General features: G+C 41.8%; 1 protein-coding gene across 1 annotated transcript; it reads right to left on the bottom strand.

Annotated features, from left to right (window-relative positions):
• Window positions 1-7117, bottom strand: SLC46A1 (solute carrier family 46 member 1). Its single transcript, XM_089494484.1, has 5 exons — window positions 6860-7117; window positions 2950-3802; window positions 2418-2501; window positions 1099-1255; window positions 1-58 (listed from the first exon to the last, which is right to left on the bottom strand). Exons 1-5 carry the CDS (start codon window positions 7115-7117, stop codon window positions 1-3), a joined length of 1410 nt encoding a protein of 469 aa, XP_089350610.1.
• Window positions 7118-18041: the final 10924 nt, after the last annotated feature.

Below are 18041 nucleotides of genomic sequence, written 5' to 3'. Positions count from 1 at the left end.
TCATGAAATCTCTGAGAACTGGCTGTATGTAGGCCTTTTCTCAAAAACTTCAATTAGCCTAAAAGAAGGAGACAACATTATTTAATTTTGTAAACAGAGAAGCACAGCAATAAAAGTGTAAATATCTTCAATAAAGTTGTGTATTAAACATTGAGTTCTGCTGCTCAGTTAGGTTTAATCCGTTGACCATCAACGTTCCAAGCACGCCAGGGAAAAACATCCCGCTGACGACATGAGTTTAGAAGGCGATCTAAGATTTTACTTACCAGCTTACTAATCACAATATGGATAATAAAAAAAGGTGGTAACATGTAAAAATAATTCCCCACTGATGTCACCATCAGGGGAATCATACAAAAAAAAATAATGTATGGGCTATAGCTTCACATAAATCCTTGCATTTGAAATGCCCATGGGGTCTTTTTTTTTTTTTTTTTGATGGGGTAAATCGAATTGCCCGGGTTCAAATATGTCCCAAAAAGGACAGGGGCACAGGCTAACCAAATGCCAAAATTCCCCCTCAAAAAATGCACACCCTCTCAAACGTGGCCTTTTAGAAAACTCAAACCTATGGATGGTATCACTGTACTCAGGAGATGTTGCTGAATACATATTGGGCATTGTTGTTTTTGCTAACTAGTATTCCTAAAGACCATTTTTTTTCCTCTTTACCTCTGGTCAGTGTAGTGTACTTCTACTTGGACAAAGTGATAGTAACACTTTCTAATGGTAAGTAAAATATTTGAGCTTATTTTATTTCCTTTGTGTAATCACAGCAACATTTAAGCCAATTGCCTTGGCTACAGCATATCAGGTGCAAAAATCTGTGTCTGGGATGGGTTTTAGTTGTCATCAACACTGGGATAGATGTTTCTAATGCTGTATATGATTATAAAGGTATTAAATTCAGCGAAATAGGTGAAACACCACCTTTAAAACTGCAAAGATATATCAGGACTAATCAGTTAAAAATAACCGACTACTGTATGAAGGCCAAAAACCATTATCTGAAGCCTTGGACTCACACACTCTTGTATTAAGACGGGTATCATAAAAGATTAACTCATACTAAAAACATGACAGATATGAGCTACTTACCCAATGATTCCAGCTGGGATCAGGAGAACGAGAGCTCCAAACAGGAAAGGGAATCCTTTCATAAAGTGCAGCGTGGCTGGATATAGGGAGTTAAACACACCTGTGGCCAACAAATATGACAGACCTTCCACGCATGCCACAGATGAAAATAAAGTACCTGATGAGCAAAAACAAAAAGCAAAGGGAAATCAGAATGCATTGTATACAGAATTTACCAGTTTATCAATACTTTATATGATCCAATACAGATTTTTTACATCTGTTACATTTAATAAAGCTCTGTTTGCACAAACATCTACACTGATTAGCAATTAATTCCTGGAATAAAACTCTGTATATATGGCTAAGTTTGTAAATCTTATCTTGCCAGACTATGTCAATACATTTATCTTGAGTCACTTTATTGTGGCCCAGTCTGATCATATCACTGCTTATTAAAATAAGTGAACCATAATAATCTTGTAAGCTTTTCAGTACAATCGGGTATGAAAATCTCCTTTATTCATCGGTTAACTAACTTGCCTGTATTGTATTATGTATACACTAACACTTTCCATTTTTTAACATTTTGCCAAGGTACAATAACACAATTTGCACAATGAAGATTATACAGATGTAGTCCACCATACCAGAAAAGACCAAAGGCCCATAGGTCATATTTGACTAGCCTTATGAAACCTGGTAGAGTGTGTAACAAAATAGTCTGCCATAAGAGTTTTTTTTTGTTTGTTTTTTTAACACAGAAATTAGGTAAAAAGATTTGTTTCAGGATTTTTATGTTTATGTATTTTTGCTTTTTTATTGCTTTATAGTGATATATTTTTACGGGCCTATTTTCCAAGCATGTGTCTTTCTGCAGGCAGTGAACCATCTGTCCATGTCAGGCACCAATATTTTCCCTCTTAACAGCTTGGGCAAATTTCTCCAGCAAGAACGGATGAGCTTGACCCGTATAATTCAGTACATAAGGGTACTGTAAAGAAATCTCACTGATTTGATTATGTACTATACAAGGCTGGGCAAGATCTTCTTGCAGCAGAGGGGCACCGGGATCAGCCCATTTTAATATATCACGTCACAGAGCTGAATCCATAAATCTCCGGTAAACCATACATTTAGTTCATGCCCATAGCAGGATAAGGACCACGTTGAAGGTATGTTTTCCTAAAAGCTAAGGGGGGGGGGGCTAGTTACTCTGATGGGGGTACAAGTTTAAGAAGTGTACAGTTGCTAACCTTATAATGCCTAAAACCAGAAATTTAGAATAATGATTAATAGAAAGTCTACCCCCCAATGTCTCTTGCCAAGCAGCCTCTTACCTTGCTCTCCCTCATCCACCAGTTTAGACAGTTTGGACCGGATTACTGGAGTTGTGGCCATTGCAAAAAACCTTAAACCATATCCTGAAATAAACAAAAAAAAATAACCATGAGATAACATTTCTGTCCATTTCTTATTTAATGCAATTTTTTATTTATTTATTTTTTATTAGGCGGTAATTTAAAACCCTCCACAAACAGTCTGGACAGATCTACTAGTCCTAATTTATCTAATTTGCTTTTACAAATGGGGAGATTATTTCCTTTGAGGCAGTCAGCCCACCTAAAAGCATGATCAGTTTTCGGTCAATTTCAAACCCTGGAAACGTAGTTGGCCTTAATTCATCCCCATATATTTCTGAGACAGGAACTCCAAAATGTAGGTTTTACTGCTATTATTACATACAGTAGTTGTTCTGGTACATGTCCTTTGTAACCATGTTTATGTAAGAGGTATGGAAGCACATCACTTCATTTCATCAGAAAAGAAAAAAAATATGAAAGAACAAACAAACAGAACTTTAAATATTACCCGTAAACATCACTTGAGTGGTTGAGGCCAGTGAAAAAACAACTAGGCCTGAAATATTGGACAGGAAGCCCATCTCTGCCACCCAGCTATCTGCCAGACACAACTGGAAGAGACGCAGCCCGGCCAGGCTGCTGAGATAGGTGAGGTGTTCCGCTGCAGAGCCGTAGCCTATCAGGTCAGAGTCCCAGCACAGGGGAGAACTAAGTTCATAGATCACAAAAAGATCCTTGGCACCCATATGCACGGTGACTACCAGCAAGAGAGCCAGTGAGTACAGGCATAACTTGCAACGTTGCTTGTTTTCACCAGCCACCGTGTAGAGTCGAAACACTGATCGGTAGTGCTGGGGAGAAAAAAGTCTAGATGGCTTCCTTTCCTTAACCGACTCCCAGATGCAGAAATACACATAAAGTGCTGTGAACAGATAGACAGCAAACACAAGCCAGAATGGATTAGTGTAACCTTGGGCCTTACGCCAGTGGCCCCCAATGATACTAGCCACCATCCCAGCAATGCCCAGACATGCCTCCAGGATAGCCACACGGAAGGTGCGTGACTGGCGGTCACTGACATCTGAAATATAGGCAAAGCAGCCAGCGAGGATCATGTTGAAGTCGCCAGTAATGCCACTAATGATGCGTCCAAGCAAGAAGTAGCCAACATGCAGTTTCTGATACATGACCACAAGGTAGACAGCAGCTTGCAGGGCCAGGCCGATAGCCGGAAGGATAAGGACTGGGCGACGTCCCACACTGTCACTCCAAGGGCCAAGCAGCATCACTGAGAAGAGCCCAACCAGAAAGCCACCCAAGTTAATGTAAAGACTCCAGTGAGAAGTCAGTGTCTCCACTTCCTACGATGAAGAAAGAAAACATGTCACGACTAGGAAGTGCAATAATCTCCTGATCAGCTAAAAGCTGCATTACTGATTATTTGCATTAGAATATATTTGTAAACCTAAATTTATCTTTGGTTTTAACCCCTTCACAACGACTTTGCCCTAAAAGAAGCAGCTTAAATATATACATTATATATATATATATATACACACACATACAAACAAACACACTCCAGTAACGTGTCATGACATCATTGAGCTTACTATCTAGTAACAAAGATCCTAAGCAAATCTCTAGTGAAAAAGGTTTAAAAAATAAAATATATAAGAATGGATTGAGAGCGTTTTTTGTTTTTAAGAAAAATCTAAAAACCCTTCTCTGCCCCCAGCACTTCTGGTTTAACAAAACACCAACAATACTGTGGAAGAAAAAAAAACCAAAAAACAGCATTTTTCTCAATTACTCCCTACTTCAGTACTATATAAAATATATAATTTGCAGTGCTACAGAATCTGCTGGCGCTATATAAATGAATGTGGGGTAAATAGTGGACCATACAACAAAAAGCAAACCCTATATGTCTAGAAAACATACAATCCGTGTGGGGGCATTGAAAACAATCATGACTGATCTAATAAAAATGGCAAAAGTCCAACTAGGGTGTGGATAACCCTGGCCATGAAGGGGTTAAACAAGATCTAAATCATTTCTAAGCACTCATATGTAGAATAAAACATTGTTAAAAAGACTTCACTACACAATTTCTGGCAAACATCTCACATTAAGGCAACACTTTGAAATCCTACAGAGAATAAGTGATTTTCATCTGTAATTAGCACTTTGTAATAATTTCAAGCTTTCACTTAATGATAAAAGACCGTTATCCAGCAACAGAGGGGGTATGAATTTCTTTTTTTACTTCTCTGCTAGTCACTACTTCACCAACAAAGAAAATGCAAAGAAACCAAACCCTCTCCACCCCCTCGCTCCAAATTTTATTATATAAAGTATTTCCAATTGGCGGAGAGGCCGATGAACAAGCAGAGCCACGGACTAATTTGTGTTGCTTACAAACACCTCCGGTTTATAACAGCAATTTCATGACTCATTAAGGTGTCAGAGAAGAACGAGCTCACATCAATTCCCCATAAACGCATTACCTGCAGACACAAACGTTAAGCACGCACGGAAAATGTCTTTACACAAACGCCGTACATTCAGAAGTTCAGGCCAGGCCCACGGGACGGGACCGGTCATCTCGTATTTTAGTTACGGTGGGTAAAGGTGATGAAACCCTTCCACCTAAAATTAAGGGGGTAGTAGAAGTATTATTAAACACTCATCTACAGACACCAGACAAGCCAGAAGGCTTTTTTGTTCCCCAGACCACAACCACAAGGGATTCTGGGTAGGTGCATGCAAATAGGGTCAACAAGGATACATGTATAAAGTGGATAGAGGCAAAGGGTGACCATGGGATTTCTGGGGGGAAAAAACAAGCCTCCTGGCTTGTCTGGTAGATGTGGATGAATTTAATAATACTTCTACTACCCCTCTTATTCTAGGTGCTCGATTCGCAGATAGACGTTACGACAGCTTAAAGTGGGGGCGCTTCACTCCAGTCCTCAGGTGCTGCAAACAGGCATCCCAATTCTAAACCAGAATACTTGTTTCCAGGAAAGGATACACGGAATTCTGCGCCTGTTTGGGGCCCTTGAGGTCTGGAGTTGCACAGCCCTGGAATAAAGCAAAAGAGGTCATTAGCCCATAAATAAGGCCCTCGAGGACAGCGTTGAAGGCCATGGAGAGCGTCTATTCCTCCAAAACACCTCAATCTTCACACCTGCAAAGGAAATCCCCCGACGCTCCGCTACCGGAACGCGTTTCTTGCTTCACGTTCGGGCTTCCCCGTGGCTTTGGGCCAATGCCCTTTTTGAATGACGAGGGCCTCTGCTTTTTCCATGTCTACACGGAGCCCGGCCAACTCCAAGAATTCCTAAACATTTCACAGGAACGATCCATGTTCCAGAAACCTAAACCTGCATATTCAAAGCACCGGGACTGCGGGAGTCAAAGCATAAAAAAAACAAAACACAGACTTTTTAATAAATGAATGTTTCTGTAGAGAAGGACATAGAGCCGCCTGTGAGACGCACGTTAGCTTAGAAGCAAATGCATACAAAATGCTAGACTACGAGCGGGTAACAGCCTCAACGCGCCGGCATCCCAGAAACCGGCCGGACCGGCTGCTTTTACTTCTTCTAAACAGAATATCGCCTTTTGTTCTGCTCATTCCGTAGTGATGTTTATGAAACCGGCTGATTTAACAGACGCAGGTACTTAATACGGCGGTAATTCAACATCCAAAAAAAAAAAAAGGTTGATATTTTCGATTAAAAAAAGCTACCCTCCAAACAAATCCGTTTAAAGTCAGACCACAATATGACATCCGAGTTACTCGCTTCTAGATTATACATAATCCTGGGGGCTATTATTCTGCACGTAGCCTTCAATAGCTGGACCCCTGTGGGATCTGCCATATATGGTGCCCTCGGCGACGGTGCCCCCCGAAGCTCTACGTACACGGTGCCCTCAGCGTCGGTGCCTTGCCGGCCCCTGCCATACACGGTGCCCTCGGCGTCAGTGCCCCAGCAGCCCCTGCCATACACGGTGCCCTCGGCGTCAGTGCCCCAGCAGCCCCTGCCATACACGGTGCCTTCAGCAACAGTGCACCGCCGCCCCCTGCCATACATGGTGCCCCCTAAAGCTCTACGTACACAGTGCCCTCGGCGACAGTACCCCCCGAAGCTCTATGTACACGGTGCCCTCAGCGATGGTGCCCCACCAGCCCCTGCCATACAGTGCCCTCAGCGTCGGTGCCCTGCCAGACCCTGCCATACACGGTGCCCTCAGGGACAGTACCCCCCAGGGCTCTATGTACACGGTGCCCTCAGTGCCGGCCGGTACCCCAGGCTCTTTGTGGATGTGTACACAATGTGGTTTCCTGTTTATAGGCTTCAGCCGCTGTCAGCTGTGATTTCCGGCTGTCTGCCTTCATGTCTCAGACTCACCTGCTGCAGTGGGTCGATGGTGTTATTAAGGGGGTCACAGCCCTGTTTCTTTGTGCCGTTGAAGCCGACGTCAGCGCTCATCTGCTCCCATATGTATTGGGTAACGAGCGGACCCTGCAGCGCCATAGCAAACATAGACATGAAAAGAACCGGCTCCACAGTGACCCCGGCCGGCACACATCGCTGGAGCTTCGGCCTCTCCTGGCTCTCGTATACGGTGTCCGAAGACACAATGCCCGGTAGATCTTTGTCAGACATGTCGCTACAAAACGCTACTGCCCAGGCCTGGAAAACAGCTCCGCACTGCGACCGCAGCCGGGACGGGGGGAGGGAGCGAGAAGAGCCGCCTCCCAAACTCCTCCCCGCCCCCAGTCCGCACGCTCCATCACATACTCGCATGTCGTATTGGAAGTACATGGAGTGATATAACCAGAGCCAAAGCTACCTCACCGCAGTATTTACAGCGGCAGTAAAGCGATGCGCCATAGGGTGACGGTATATAACGAGCCACGGCACGCCCGTAAACACATTAAGCCTGTGTTAACTCTTTGAGCGCTTTACTTCGAGACACATATGTTGTGTGTAAAGTTAAGGCATATGGTACATCAAATGAGATGATATAATTGCCAAAAAATATCCCGTTTAAGAACATGTATTTTCCCGCATTATTTCCAGTACATGCTAATCAAGTATTAAAAACCCGAACCCCAATTTTATTATGTGTTTATACACTCATAGGTGCCAACTGCCCCAAACCTATCCAGATTCTCTCCCTATGTACTCATATAATGGGAAATATTCGTCATTTTAGACAGGGCTTGATGCCAAGCGTGATGATCACGGCACTGCAGCTCTTATGCTTTCCCTGCACCCAACATAAAAAACATTGCATAAAATAACAAAAAAAAAAACAGTTTATTGCAGCCTCTTCCATCACGGTGTTGCACCCCATTCACATTAACCATCACCATCGCATTATATCATGCCTGATCCAGGGCCCGGCCGCAGTGTAAAATCGACACAGCACGTGTGTAGCCTGCCATGTGCCAATCTCTTGTGACGTTGGACAGGACTGTCCCCAAGCGTCACGTTACTCCTGGTCAACATCGTACCATTCATTTCAGTACTAATGGCACAAATATAATATGGGCCCCAGCATACTATTACCATACAACACAGGGGAGGAAAAACAAACTTGGTCACTTCTAAACTGACCTACAGTTACTGTCAGTCATTGCACATAAAGACACTACCTTGTTCTCTGGGGCTACTGTCCTCTCACCAGCCGGGTACAAGCCTGCGGCCGGCCCATATGCCCAAGTAACGTGGAGGGAAAAAAACATATTTTTCATTTAATTATACCGTGTTGGAATGCAGTAATTGGGACTCCTTTATAATCATCTTTAAATCTGTATCTTTGAATTCACTTTCCACATTCCCATTTTGGTAGCCCCAGCAGTGGTCACCCGGGTCATATGGAGCGTTAGTGGTCTGCCGCCAATGACTTCTGCAATGATTTATTACCTAGATTTTGTTATCAGCCACCAGCTAGTTTTAGGCCCTTTTTGCCGACAACTTAATATGTTGCCTACTGAACAATTTGATTACCCCGTACGATTCTTACCGTGCTACTTTTCAGAACAGCCTTATTAAAAGTAGATAATATTTAATATTTCAATCAAATCAATGCTTGCCTGTGAAGGTGTGCTTGTTGACTTTGAAAGATATAAGCGTTGGTTAAAATGCTTGGTTTCTCGTTAATAATAATAAATATCGCGTTCTCATTTATTGTTCTTTGATAAGATGTTCTGGCATAAATGACTTCAGTTATAAAATTATGTAACATAGATTGTATCTTTTGTTTGTTTGTTTGACTCCTAGAAATGATCAACAGAACTTTGTTTACAAATTATAGACTTAAATCTTTCAATGCACAAATTCAAACATTTCCATACATTTTTCGGAAATGTCCTCGCCTCTCAGATAGGGATTTATTCACTTTAGTGGGAGTTTTAAGGTCAGTTTTGGGATATATTCACTTAAAAAAGACAGTTGTCATGAGTTGCAGTTTCATCTCATTGGACCCACCCCAGTGAGCTTACGCCCCAGGAATAGCTTAGATGGTTCTGCAGAAACCATATTCAGTGCTTTTTTTTTTCATATAAAGCAGTGAGATTTATTAAAAGCCACCTTACGGATTGAACAATGAATTATGTAGGACCAGGTCTGGACTGGCTTTTGGGTACGCCAGGGAAATGCCTGTTAGGCCTCTACCCTATGGTGCCATGCTTGTCTTTGTGTTTGTCTTCTTTTTGGGCGAATATTTGTATATGTTCTTCGTGTTCGTTTTTTCTTTGTTTTTGCCAGGTTTTTTTTGCAGGGGTTAATACGGGGTTAACACGGTGACAATACGCAGCAGCTTTGGCACCCAGATTTTAAAAGTCTGTAACCCCGACTCTATTGGTCAGCTGCTCTTCATTGGTTGATGCCAGACGAGCCCCCTGGTGGCGACCTATAGAGTCGCTCTTATGGACCTTTAACTCATGACGCCAAAGCCATTATCCTCCCCAGGCCAAGTTGCTCCTAGTTGTACCTTACCCTGCGCATTGCCAGGGGGACTAAAATCCCTGTTCCTCCGCTAAGTGGTTGATACCAGGGGAGCTCAGTGACTTGTATGGGGGGGGAAGGGACCAGGGAGATTAGGTAGGAGATATAAACGAAGACGAACACAAAGATTCTTTGTTGCTTCTTCGTCTTTATGTACGTTTACCTGCCTCCATATTACTTTATTCGGTTTGAACAACGAAAAAGAACCATTTGTGTTCGTTTTCACGTTCTCCCGCATATAAATGGACAAGTCTAGTACAAACCACAACTTTTCTGCCAGTTCCTACTTCCATTGCCTCCAACGAGGAGAAACGTTAGTAAAAGAGGTCATAATCTAAAACTAGAGGGTCAAAGGTTTAGATGTACTGTAGGGAGGTCTTACTTTACATAGAGGGTGGTTAATAAATAGAACAGCCTCCTATCAGAAGTAGCAGACCCCTTTTGAGGAGCATATCTTGTCCCCGTGAAGAAGTTAACAATACACATATCAGCGATGAAATTGGCGACAGCCGTAAAATGGTGAATCCTTCTATACAGGGGCGTACCTAGAGTATTTGGCACCCGGGGCGGATCCTGTAAGTGGCACCCCCCCCCACCAAATGTAAAGACATCTACAAAATTATGTTAAGAATATTTATTGCACCAATTTGTAAACTGTATGTCAACTGTAAACAACAAGAAATCTGAAAAAATAAATTAATAACTTATAAGTAAAATAAATACGTTTAAATACCATTTACTGGACATATAATAGTGCTTTCTTTAATAACTCCAAAAAAACAGCGTCCACATTGCCCACATAGAACCTGACCAGCACCCAAATTACACACACATAGGAAGTGCCATCTTTGCCCCCAAACAGCCCAGCATGAGTCAGCATTGTTCCCAAACAGCCGAGTGTACGCCATCTTTGTCCCATGAACACGCTACCTGTGCCATCTTTGTCCCATGAACACGCTACCTGTGCCATCTTTGTCCCATAAACACCCTGCCTGTGCCATTTTTGTCCCTTTGTCCCATAAACACCCTGCTTATACCATCTTTGCCTTTTTGACAAATCAACTATACACCTATGATTAACACAAACACTTTTACAGTCACTCACTAATTCACTTTCATTCACACAATTCATTCACACAATCATTTATTCTTTCACACAAATTATTTACACATATTCATTGATGCATTCTCACAAATTCATTAATTCTCTCACTCATTCAAACAATTCATCCACACATTAATCCATTCATTTTCGCTCTCTTATTCTGACTCTTTATTTCAATATTCTTGCTACCCTCCTTTCTCCCTATCTACCCATTCTCACCCCCTTCTGCCCTATCCCCCCGTCTCACTCCCTTCTCCCTATCTACCCCGCCAACTATCTACCCTCTCCCCCCTTTGAAGTTCACTTACCTTTCAGGAGTCCTGCGGTGGGGGTGCAAGGCCTCTGTCTCCCAGCTCTGCCACTGTATGGAACAGTATAGAGTGATGGGAGTTTTGATGTACTTTAGAGCATAATTATATAATGAAAAAGACTTTGGAAATGGTACAGCATAACACCCATCACTCTCACACATTTACCAATCCACACATTCCACACATACCAATCCACACATTCCACACATACCAATCCACACATTCCACACATACCAATCCACATATACCAATCCACAGATTCCACATTTACCAATCCACAGATTCCACACATACCAATCCACAGATTCCACACTTACCAATCCACATTTACCAATCCACAGATTCCACACATACCAATCCACTCTCACTGAATGATTTCCTACCTTTCCTCTTTTCTTCTTACAGCAGTCAGCTCCTTATCTTCCTCTTCGCTCCTCTTCTTCTGTCTTCTTCGCTCCTCTTCTTCTGTCTTCTTCCGGGTCAGAGGGCACGGACGGCGGTGGGCGCGGCTTCAGTGTTGTGCGCCGGGATCTGACAACAAACCCCGGCGCACAGCAGCAGTTGCCGCGTGGATCGCAAGGGAGCGGTATCGGAGGTCTTTAACAGACCTCCGGCTCCCTTGAGTGATTTTAAGCCGGTTCAAGGGAACCGGCTTAAAATCACTCAAGGGAGCCGGAGGTCTGTTAAAGACCTCCGATACTGCTCCCTTGCGAGCCTGCTCCTCCAGCGGCGGACATTACTGTCCGTCTGTGGAGGGGTGCCGGCAAGTTGGCACCCCACTGATCAGCGGCACCCGGTGCGGACGGCCCCCCCGCCCCCCGCTAGGTACGCTACTGCTTCTATATGCCACTAAATTTTACTAATATTAGATTATCACAAGAATATGGAGCTGTAACACATACATTAGGTTATGGCTACATGCTCGCTTTATAATAATATAGCTACACTCGGAATGGAATTTTCTGGAAATAGTCCTATAATACACTGTGATATTATACTCTGTATTGATTCTCCGTACTGATATATACTGGTTTACTGATACTTTATCTTATATTTACTTACTTATGATATAAAAAAAATGTAAAATGTGATATTTTAAGATGTGAAATTTGTGAAATTTTTCTTTTTTTTCTTCTTGCAAATTACTTCAGGAAAATATGTGAAAACTAATACAAAATGGTAGTAGTTGAGGTGAATACTAGACTTCGGCGCCGTGGGGGAAAAAATCTTCGTATTCCGAGAATATTCGCCCGTTCCTGTGTGAATATTCGTGTACATCCTTTGTGTTAAAGGGCCGTACAAGCGACTTTATTGGTCGTTCTTACGGACTGTTGGAGCGGACCAAGTTGCAGCACCAGGATTTTAAAAGTCTGTACGAGCGACTCTATTGGTGGTCAGCAGGGGCCTCCTCTGGTATCAACCAATTATCTACGCACCATCGCAGGGGTTAACGGGAGCAGAAATCCGTAGGTTTGCCATCAGGAGTTAAAAAGGCAGTGCGAGTGAGCCTATAGGTCGCCTGCAGGGGCCTCCTCTGGCATCAACCAATTGGTTGGTGCCAGAGGAGGCCCCTGCAGCCGACCAATAGAGTCGTTCGCACGACCCTTTAACCCCTGTCTAGATGGGGAAGGGACCAGGGAGATTAGTAGACCAAGACAAACACGAAGATTCTTCGTATTGTGTGTTTTCGTCTTTGTCTACGTTTTGCGGCCATGTTCGTATGTTCGTGTTCGTTTTCATGTTCGCCCGAATCCGAATGCACAAGTCTAGTGAATACAGTGAGTGAATTAAACATGCATGGAATAGGAATCAAGCTATCCTGGATCTAAGACAAGATTGATTAAGATCTTAGTCTTTACCGCAGGTAGTAGATGGGCTATGTGGTTGATACTGCAATCAAGTTGCTTCTATGACTTCACTATATATGTCATTAATAGTCAACCATGACAGTTTTCAGCTGAAAGAAGGGCAAAGTCGTCTCTTCAAAAGCAATGCTCTTGATTGCTAAAATATATATACTTTTCCTGATATGGCTTTACACAAATGGTTGAAAATGTTATACGTTGTCAGTAAATCAAATGTTTCCTATTAAAATTTTAATGTATCTCCTTTCAAATTCCCTTTTGCCTTTCATATTGATAATTGAGATAAAGCCCACTAATCTGACTTTGATTATTTGTTACTGGAATGAAGTTATAATCAGTCTATAGCAGTTTCAGCTGTCTTACTGTTGCTTGGTGTAGTCTTTCAGCTTTTAAAATATCAGAATATAAATGACCGCTATATCTTACATAATTCAGAACGCACTTTAACATTTTCACCAAATCATCAAATGCATATAATTAACAGAAGAAAAGCCTACTTCCAACTCACCGTTCTTACTGAGATTTTGGAAGGATTATTGTGTATTACAGCTGGGAAAAGGTTTAATCACAAGTAGAGTAAGACTGAATTTATTGAGTTTAAATTTCAGGATGTCCCCCACCCCCTTGCATCTGCAGAATCCCCATTCATCCCCCATATGTGTTTACACCTTTGCCTGCCCACAGCTATTTTTGTACAGGATATATGATCAGAGATATGAACAGACCTCCTTGCACATGAATGAAGTAGCGTCCAGTTTCCTGCCCCCCCCCTTTCTAAATAAGACAAGAGACAATTCTTTATTTCAAAACTTTATTAATCGTCAACTATGGATTTTCTTTTTGTCCGCGGTGCGGATCGCATATAACACAGCACCGCGACACTCAACCTTTATTAAATGTTTACATAATTTATACGTTTTATAACCATTTATTAGCCACACATATTTTGACACAGTATATAAGCATTTACCGTCAAAATAAAAACAACAATGATAACCAATCATAACCATGAAGTAACCTGCTGGTATGGGCGTATCCACCTGGATCCCTGCTGGAACTGCCGGCGTCCCCCAGCGCGGCAGTCACACGACCATACGATTCACAGGGGCAGATGCCCCTGGAGTGTCCTGCACTTACACCTCTGTGCACCACAAGTAACCATTCTTATAGATGGTTAACCCCTGCACTGTACCAGCTTAAAACCTGAGCCCCCGACAACTGCAAAAATAGGGGAGGGATGGGCGGGAAAATATTCTTTAAAATGATTGCCCCTATAGCATAAGCCCCCCTTAATATATACCCCTCAGGGAGGGCAATTACCCCCTCCCCTCCGGTCTTGCACATGCCTCAAACCATTAATACCTTAAGTGCCAAAATTTTGCCTAGTCATCCCTTAACCCTTAAAACCAGGCATTCAACGAGGTACCTTGTCCGGCACTTCATTCATGGGGCCCCTCCGTCCCATTCTTTCCCTACGGGGCTGTTCTTGATATACTTACCAACGAGTCAGCTCTAGCGCTGGCTCAGCAACAGTGCCATCTTAATGCAATGGACCACTGGCCAATGTGATTCCCAGCGGAGCAGAAAAAGCAGACTTTTTTGATGTCACAGACGCCAGGTCGATTATATTCATGCCAACAAAATATTGGGAAATACGTTTTTGCATAGTTTGCAAATGCATCTGCCACTCCTAAATGTTCTGTCCTTTGGAACATTCTAATGATGTTGGTTTATAAATGTGGAATAATTAAAAAATAAAAGCTTTACAGTGCACAATTAAAATATTTATTTATTAAATCAGATATGCACATTCAGGTCTCTTATGTACATGGAACTTTCGTGCCAAAATGCTGACCACAGTGTTGACCCATCACACTGTTTGAGGTATATCTCCCATGTAGGCATCTGCTTAATAATACAGCCTCCTAGGTTAAAGGGGAACCCCTATGGACTTTTTTTCAGTTTATATACAGTATGATGGGTTAGTATTAACAAAAACCTGGTTTTATCTGCTTTAGTTCCAGTAAACTTCCTTTATTTGCAGACCTGGAGGCAGCCTTTGTTGTCAGTCATGTGATATTTCAGGTGACTTTTTCTCCACAATCACCACACTGAGCTGATGTTTTGTGGCAGTGCTTATAGAAATTCTTTAGTGAGATTTAGTCTGATTGCGTGATTAACAATGAACCGTGATATTGTTTATATATTTCCCTAGATCACATACAAATGCCTAGTATGCAGATACCCGAAATATTACATTTTGCAAAGATTAGAACTATTAACAGTATTTTGAAAGCCTATTTTAATCTAGTAATAAAACAACTATGAAAGTTTCCTTTAAACATATAGTTGGTCGAGCCCTGGCTTAACAAGTTATACTTATTACTATTACTATTAGTAAAAATCAGCGGCAATGGTCTGCTCTGGCTTAAAGAATATGGGCTACTATTATGTATCTTTTTATTCCAGTTGTAATTCCATATTTTGACCACAGTGGAAGCCTGGGAATGGATTCAGCTTACATTTCTGCCAAAACAAGATTATTTTACTCCTCTTCTCTGCACAGTTTTTAGGTCCATACCTGGACAAGTATAGAGGCGGCTTTGGAACCATAGGCAGGTTGACCGCTCCATTTCAGGCTGACTGATAAGTTGCCAAGTAGCGTTAACTACTTGCAGTAGGCTGAGTAAGAGGCAAATACAGAGCAAGCCCAGAAACACCGTAACAGGCAGAACAGAAGGTCGGATGTTGCTGGTAAAGGAGCTGATGACTGAGCTGTGTGGTAACTCTGCACAGGTAGGGCAACTCTAGAACCCCAAAAGACAGGGATTTTAGGAGGCCAGTGCACTTAGAATAGAAGTAACTGAAGTGACCCAATCTCAATCCAAAAGCACAAGTCAAGAAAAAAAGGCAGTACCAGGAAAAGTAGTAATAGCTGAGTCAGGCAGTGCATGGTCATGTACAGATTCATAGTCAGGAAGTGAAAATAAAAAGAAGCAGTCGGGTAGCAAAGTCCAGTAATGGAAGCCAAATTAGATCAAATCAGGCAGGAACAGGGTAGCAATGTACAGGTGCCAAGGTCGTGTATTCTTGAGAGGTAAATGGGGGCAAGGCAGCCTATGGGCTGCTTTATTAGGGACCAATTTTTTTTTTGCCAAACACTGAGTGGGGATCACCACTACATAGCAATTGTGGCCTTGGCAGCTTTTAGCAAATGTAATGTCAGTGATGTATTGTAGGTCAAATAAGGGAGGATGTGATGGAGTTGGCACAGCCAAGAAATTAGTGTCAGCCACTTCTGTAGATTTTATTAAGGACACGGAGACTCCAATTATATCAACCACCTCGGGGGCACGAAATCCAAAATGTTGGCATGTCTCGCAAAGGACTTCTGGAGGTACTGTCGTCTTCATGGAATTTCCGTTACCACGGTACACATTCCAGGTCTTTCCAACTTCACGGCGGATTGGAATTCGCGCTTCCTCAAAGATTCCGGAGATTGGCGTCTTCACCCATCCGTCTTTGTCAAGCTTCAGCGCCTATGGGGTCCGATGGAAATAGACTTGTTTCGTGCCCCCGAGGTGATTGAAATAATGGGAGCCTCCGTGTCCTTAATAAAATCATGACTTTACGTCATGAGACTATTAAAATCTTAGAATTTCATGGTACACAGTGGAGATTCTTCTTCATTGAAAACCCAATGGGAGAGGCATAACCTGTCTAAGAGGAATTGTCTTTATAGAAAAGACCACCATTCAAGGTTTATGTGACATGGATACTGTTGCAAAATAAATACAATGGTTACTGTAGTTTTGTTATTTTTACAATATTGTACCAATGTCCTGCATTTTAGCATAAAACAACTTTTTTTTTAATCCCTGCTTGAGTAATATATTACTTATTAACCATGGTTTATAAAAGCACAAATTTTGAACGAGTTAGTATTTAAAATATATCAGGGTCATGTTATTTGGAACATTCACAGGTATAGAGATTGGCTTCTTCCATGGCTCAGAAACCTTCTTCACATCTCTCTTCCGCAACTTGATTGAAGAGTAACGGTTTTCATCACAGTTTTTACCATAACTAAAAAATTTCACCAAATTCTACTGGTAGCTTGCTCTTTTTTTTGGTCTACAGTGTAAATGTTATATACAGGCATACCCCTGTTTAAAGACATTCCGTTTAAGAACACTCACGTGTAAGAACATAGTTGCAGCACAACCATTCACCTGTTTATGTATACTCACTTTCCAAGAACAGAGGCATAACAGCATGACGTCAGCACGACAGTTCGTCTTTCGAGCATCTTTGGAGCATTTCGTGGTGGAAATGACCTGATGATTGCAGTGCAGTACATGAATTGATAAGAGAAAAAAAGGTAGTGCTTCACTTTAGGTACATTTTTGTTTTTCATACATGCTCCATCGTGTACATTAATGTGGGTTTGCCTGTTGGTATTTGGTTTGACGTTTTTAACATGGAAACCTGCGGCAAGCAGTATCTAATCAATTTCTTGTCCTGAAGCTCTTATCCCAATCTCTTAAAAAGGCTGTCTGAGCCAGTCAACCACAATCAGCAACTTAACAATAGGGCAGAGATAAATGAATGGAAATTACCATGTAGATCATGATATCAGTACGTTGGTAGCACTGCTCCACCAATACCCCTGCAGTATACACATAAGGAGGGTTTGTAGTCCAGAAATATGCATGTGAAAAGGGTGAGATCCTTTTTAAATAGTGATTTTTGTAATGTAAATGAGGCATTGATATTGATATATTGAAGTGGTAATTTCCAGTCATATGAGGTCACCAGATCTATTTTTACAAATTGGTATAGTCCAACCTGTATATCGGATTTCAGCACACACGGATTATCAGCAACATTACGCACCTTGTTGGAAAAGATGAGATAAATGGAAAATTACCATTGCTCTGTATTCGCTTCCAGTGTTCCAGTGAATCACATTTTATTTTTTATCTCACTGTAAATCTCTATGGAGGGAATACAATCAATTGCCCGATTATATGATTTACAACTGTATTTCCTCATAGTTTGAAGATTACATTTTACACTTAGTCTTAAAAACACCTGACTTGTTTTTCTTTAACCTTTCATTACACAACTTAATAAACGGATAAAAGAAACAACACTTTAAAGGAACAGTCACATCAAGTTTATGTAGTAAGTTACATTTGACAAAGAACTTCAATAGCCATTCTGTTACGTACATTGATGGTATATGTAATAGTCTGTATTGCGTTTTTTTGAGGGGAAAAAGCTGAAAGCTT

The sequence above is a fragment of the Sceloporus occidentalis genome, unplaced genomic scaffold (genome assembly GCF_023333645.1).
Source record: "Sceloporus occidentalis isolate IW3139 unplaced genomic scaffold, rSceOcc1.0.p SCAF_72, whole genome shotgun sequence".
NCBI lineage: Eukaryota > Metazoa > Chordata > Lepidosauria > Squamata > Phrynosomatidae > Sceloporus > Sceloporus occidentalis.
This window is presented reverse-complemented; position numbering and strand designations above follow the sequence as displayed.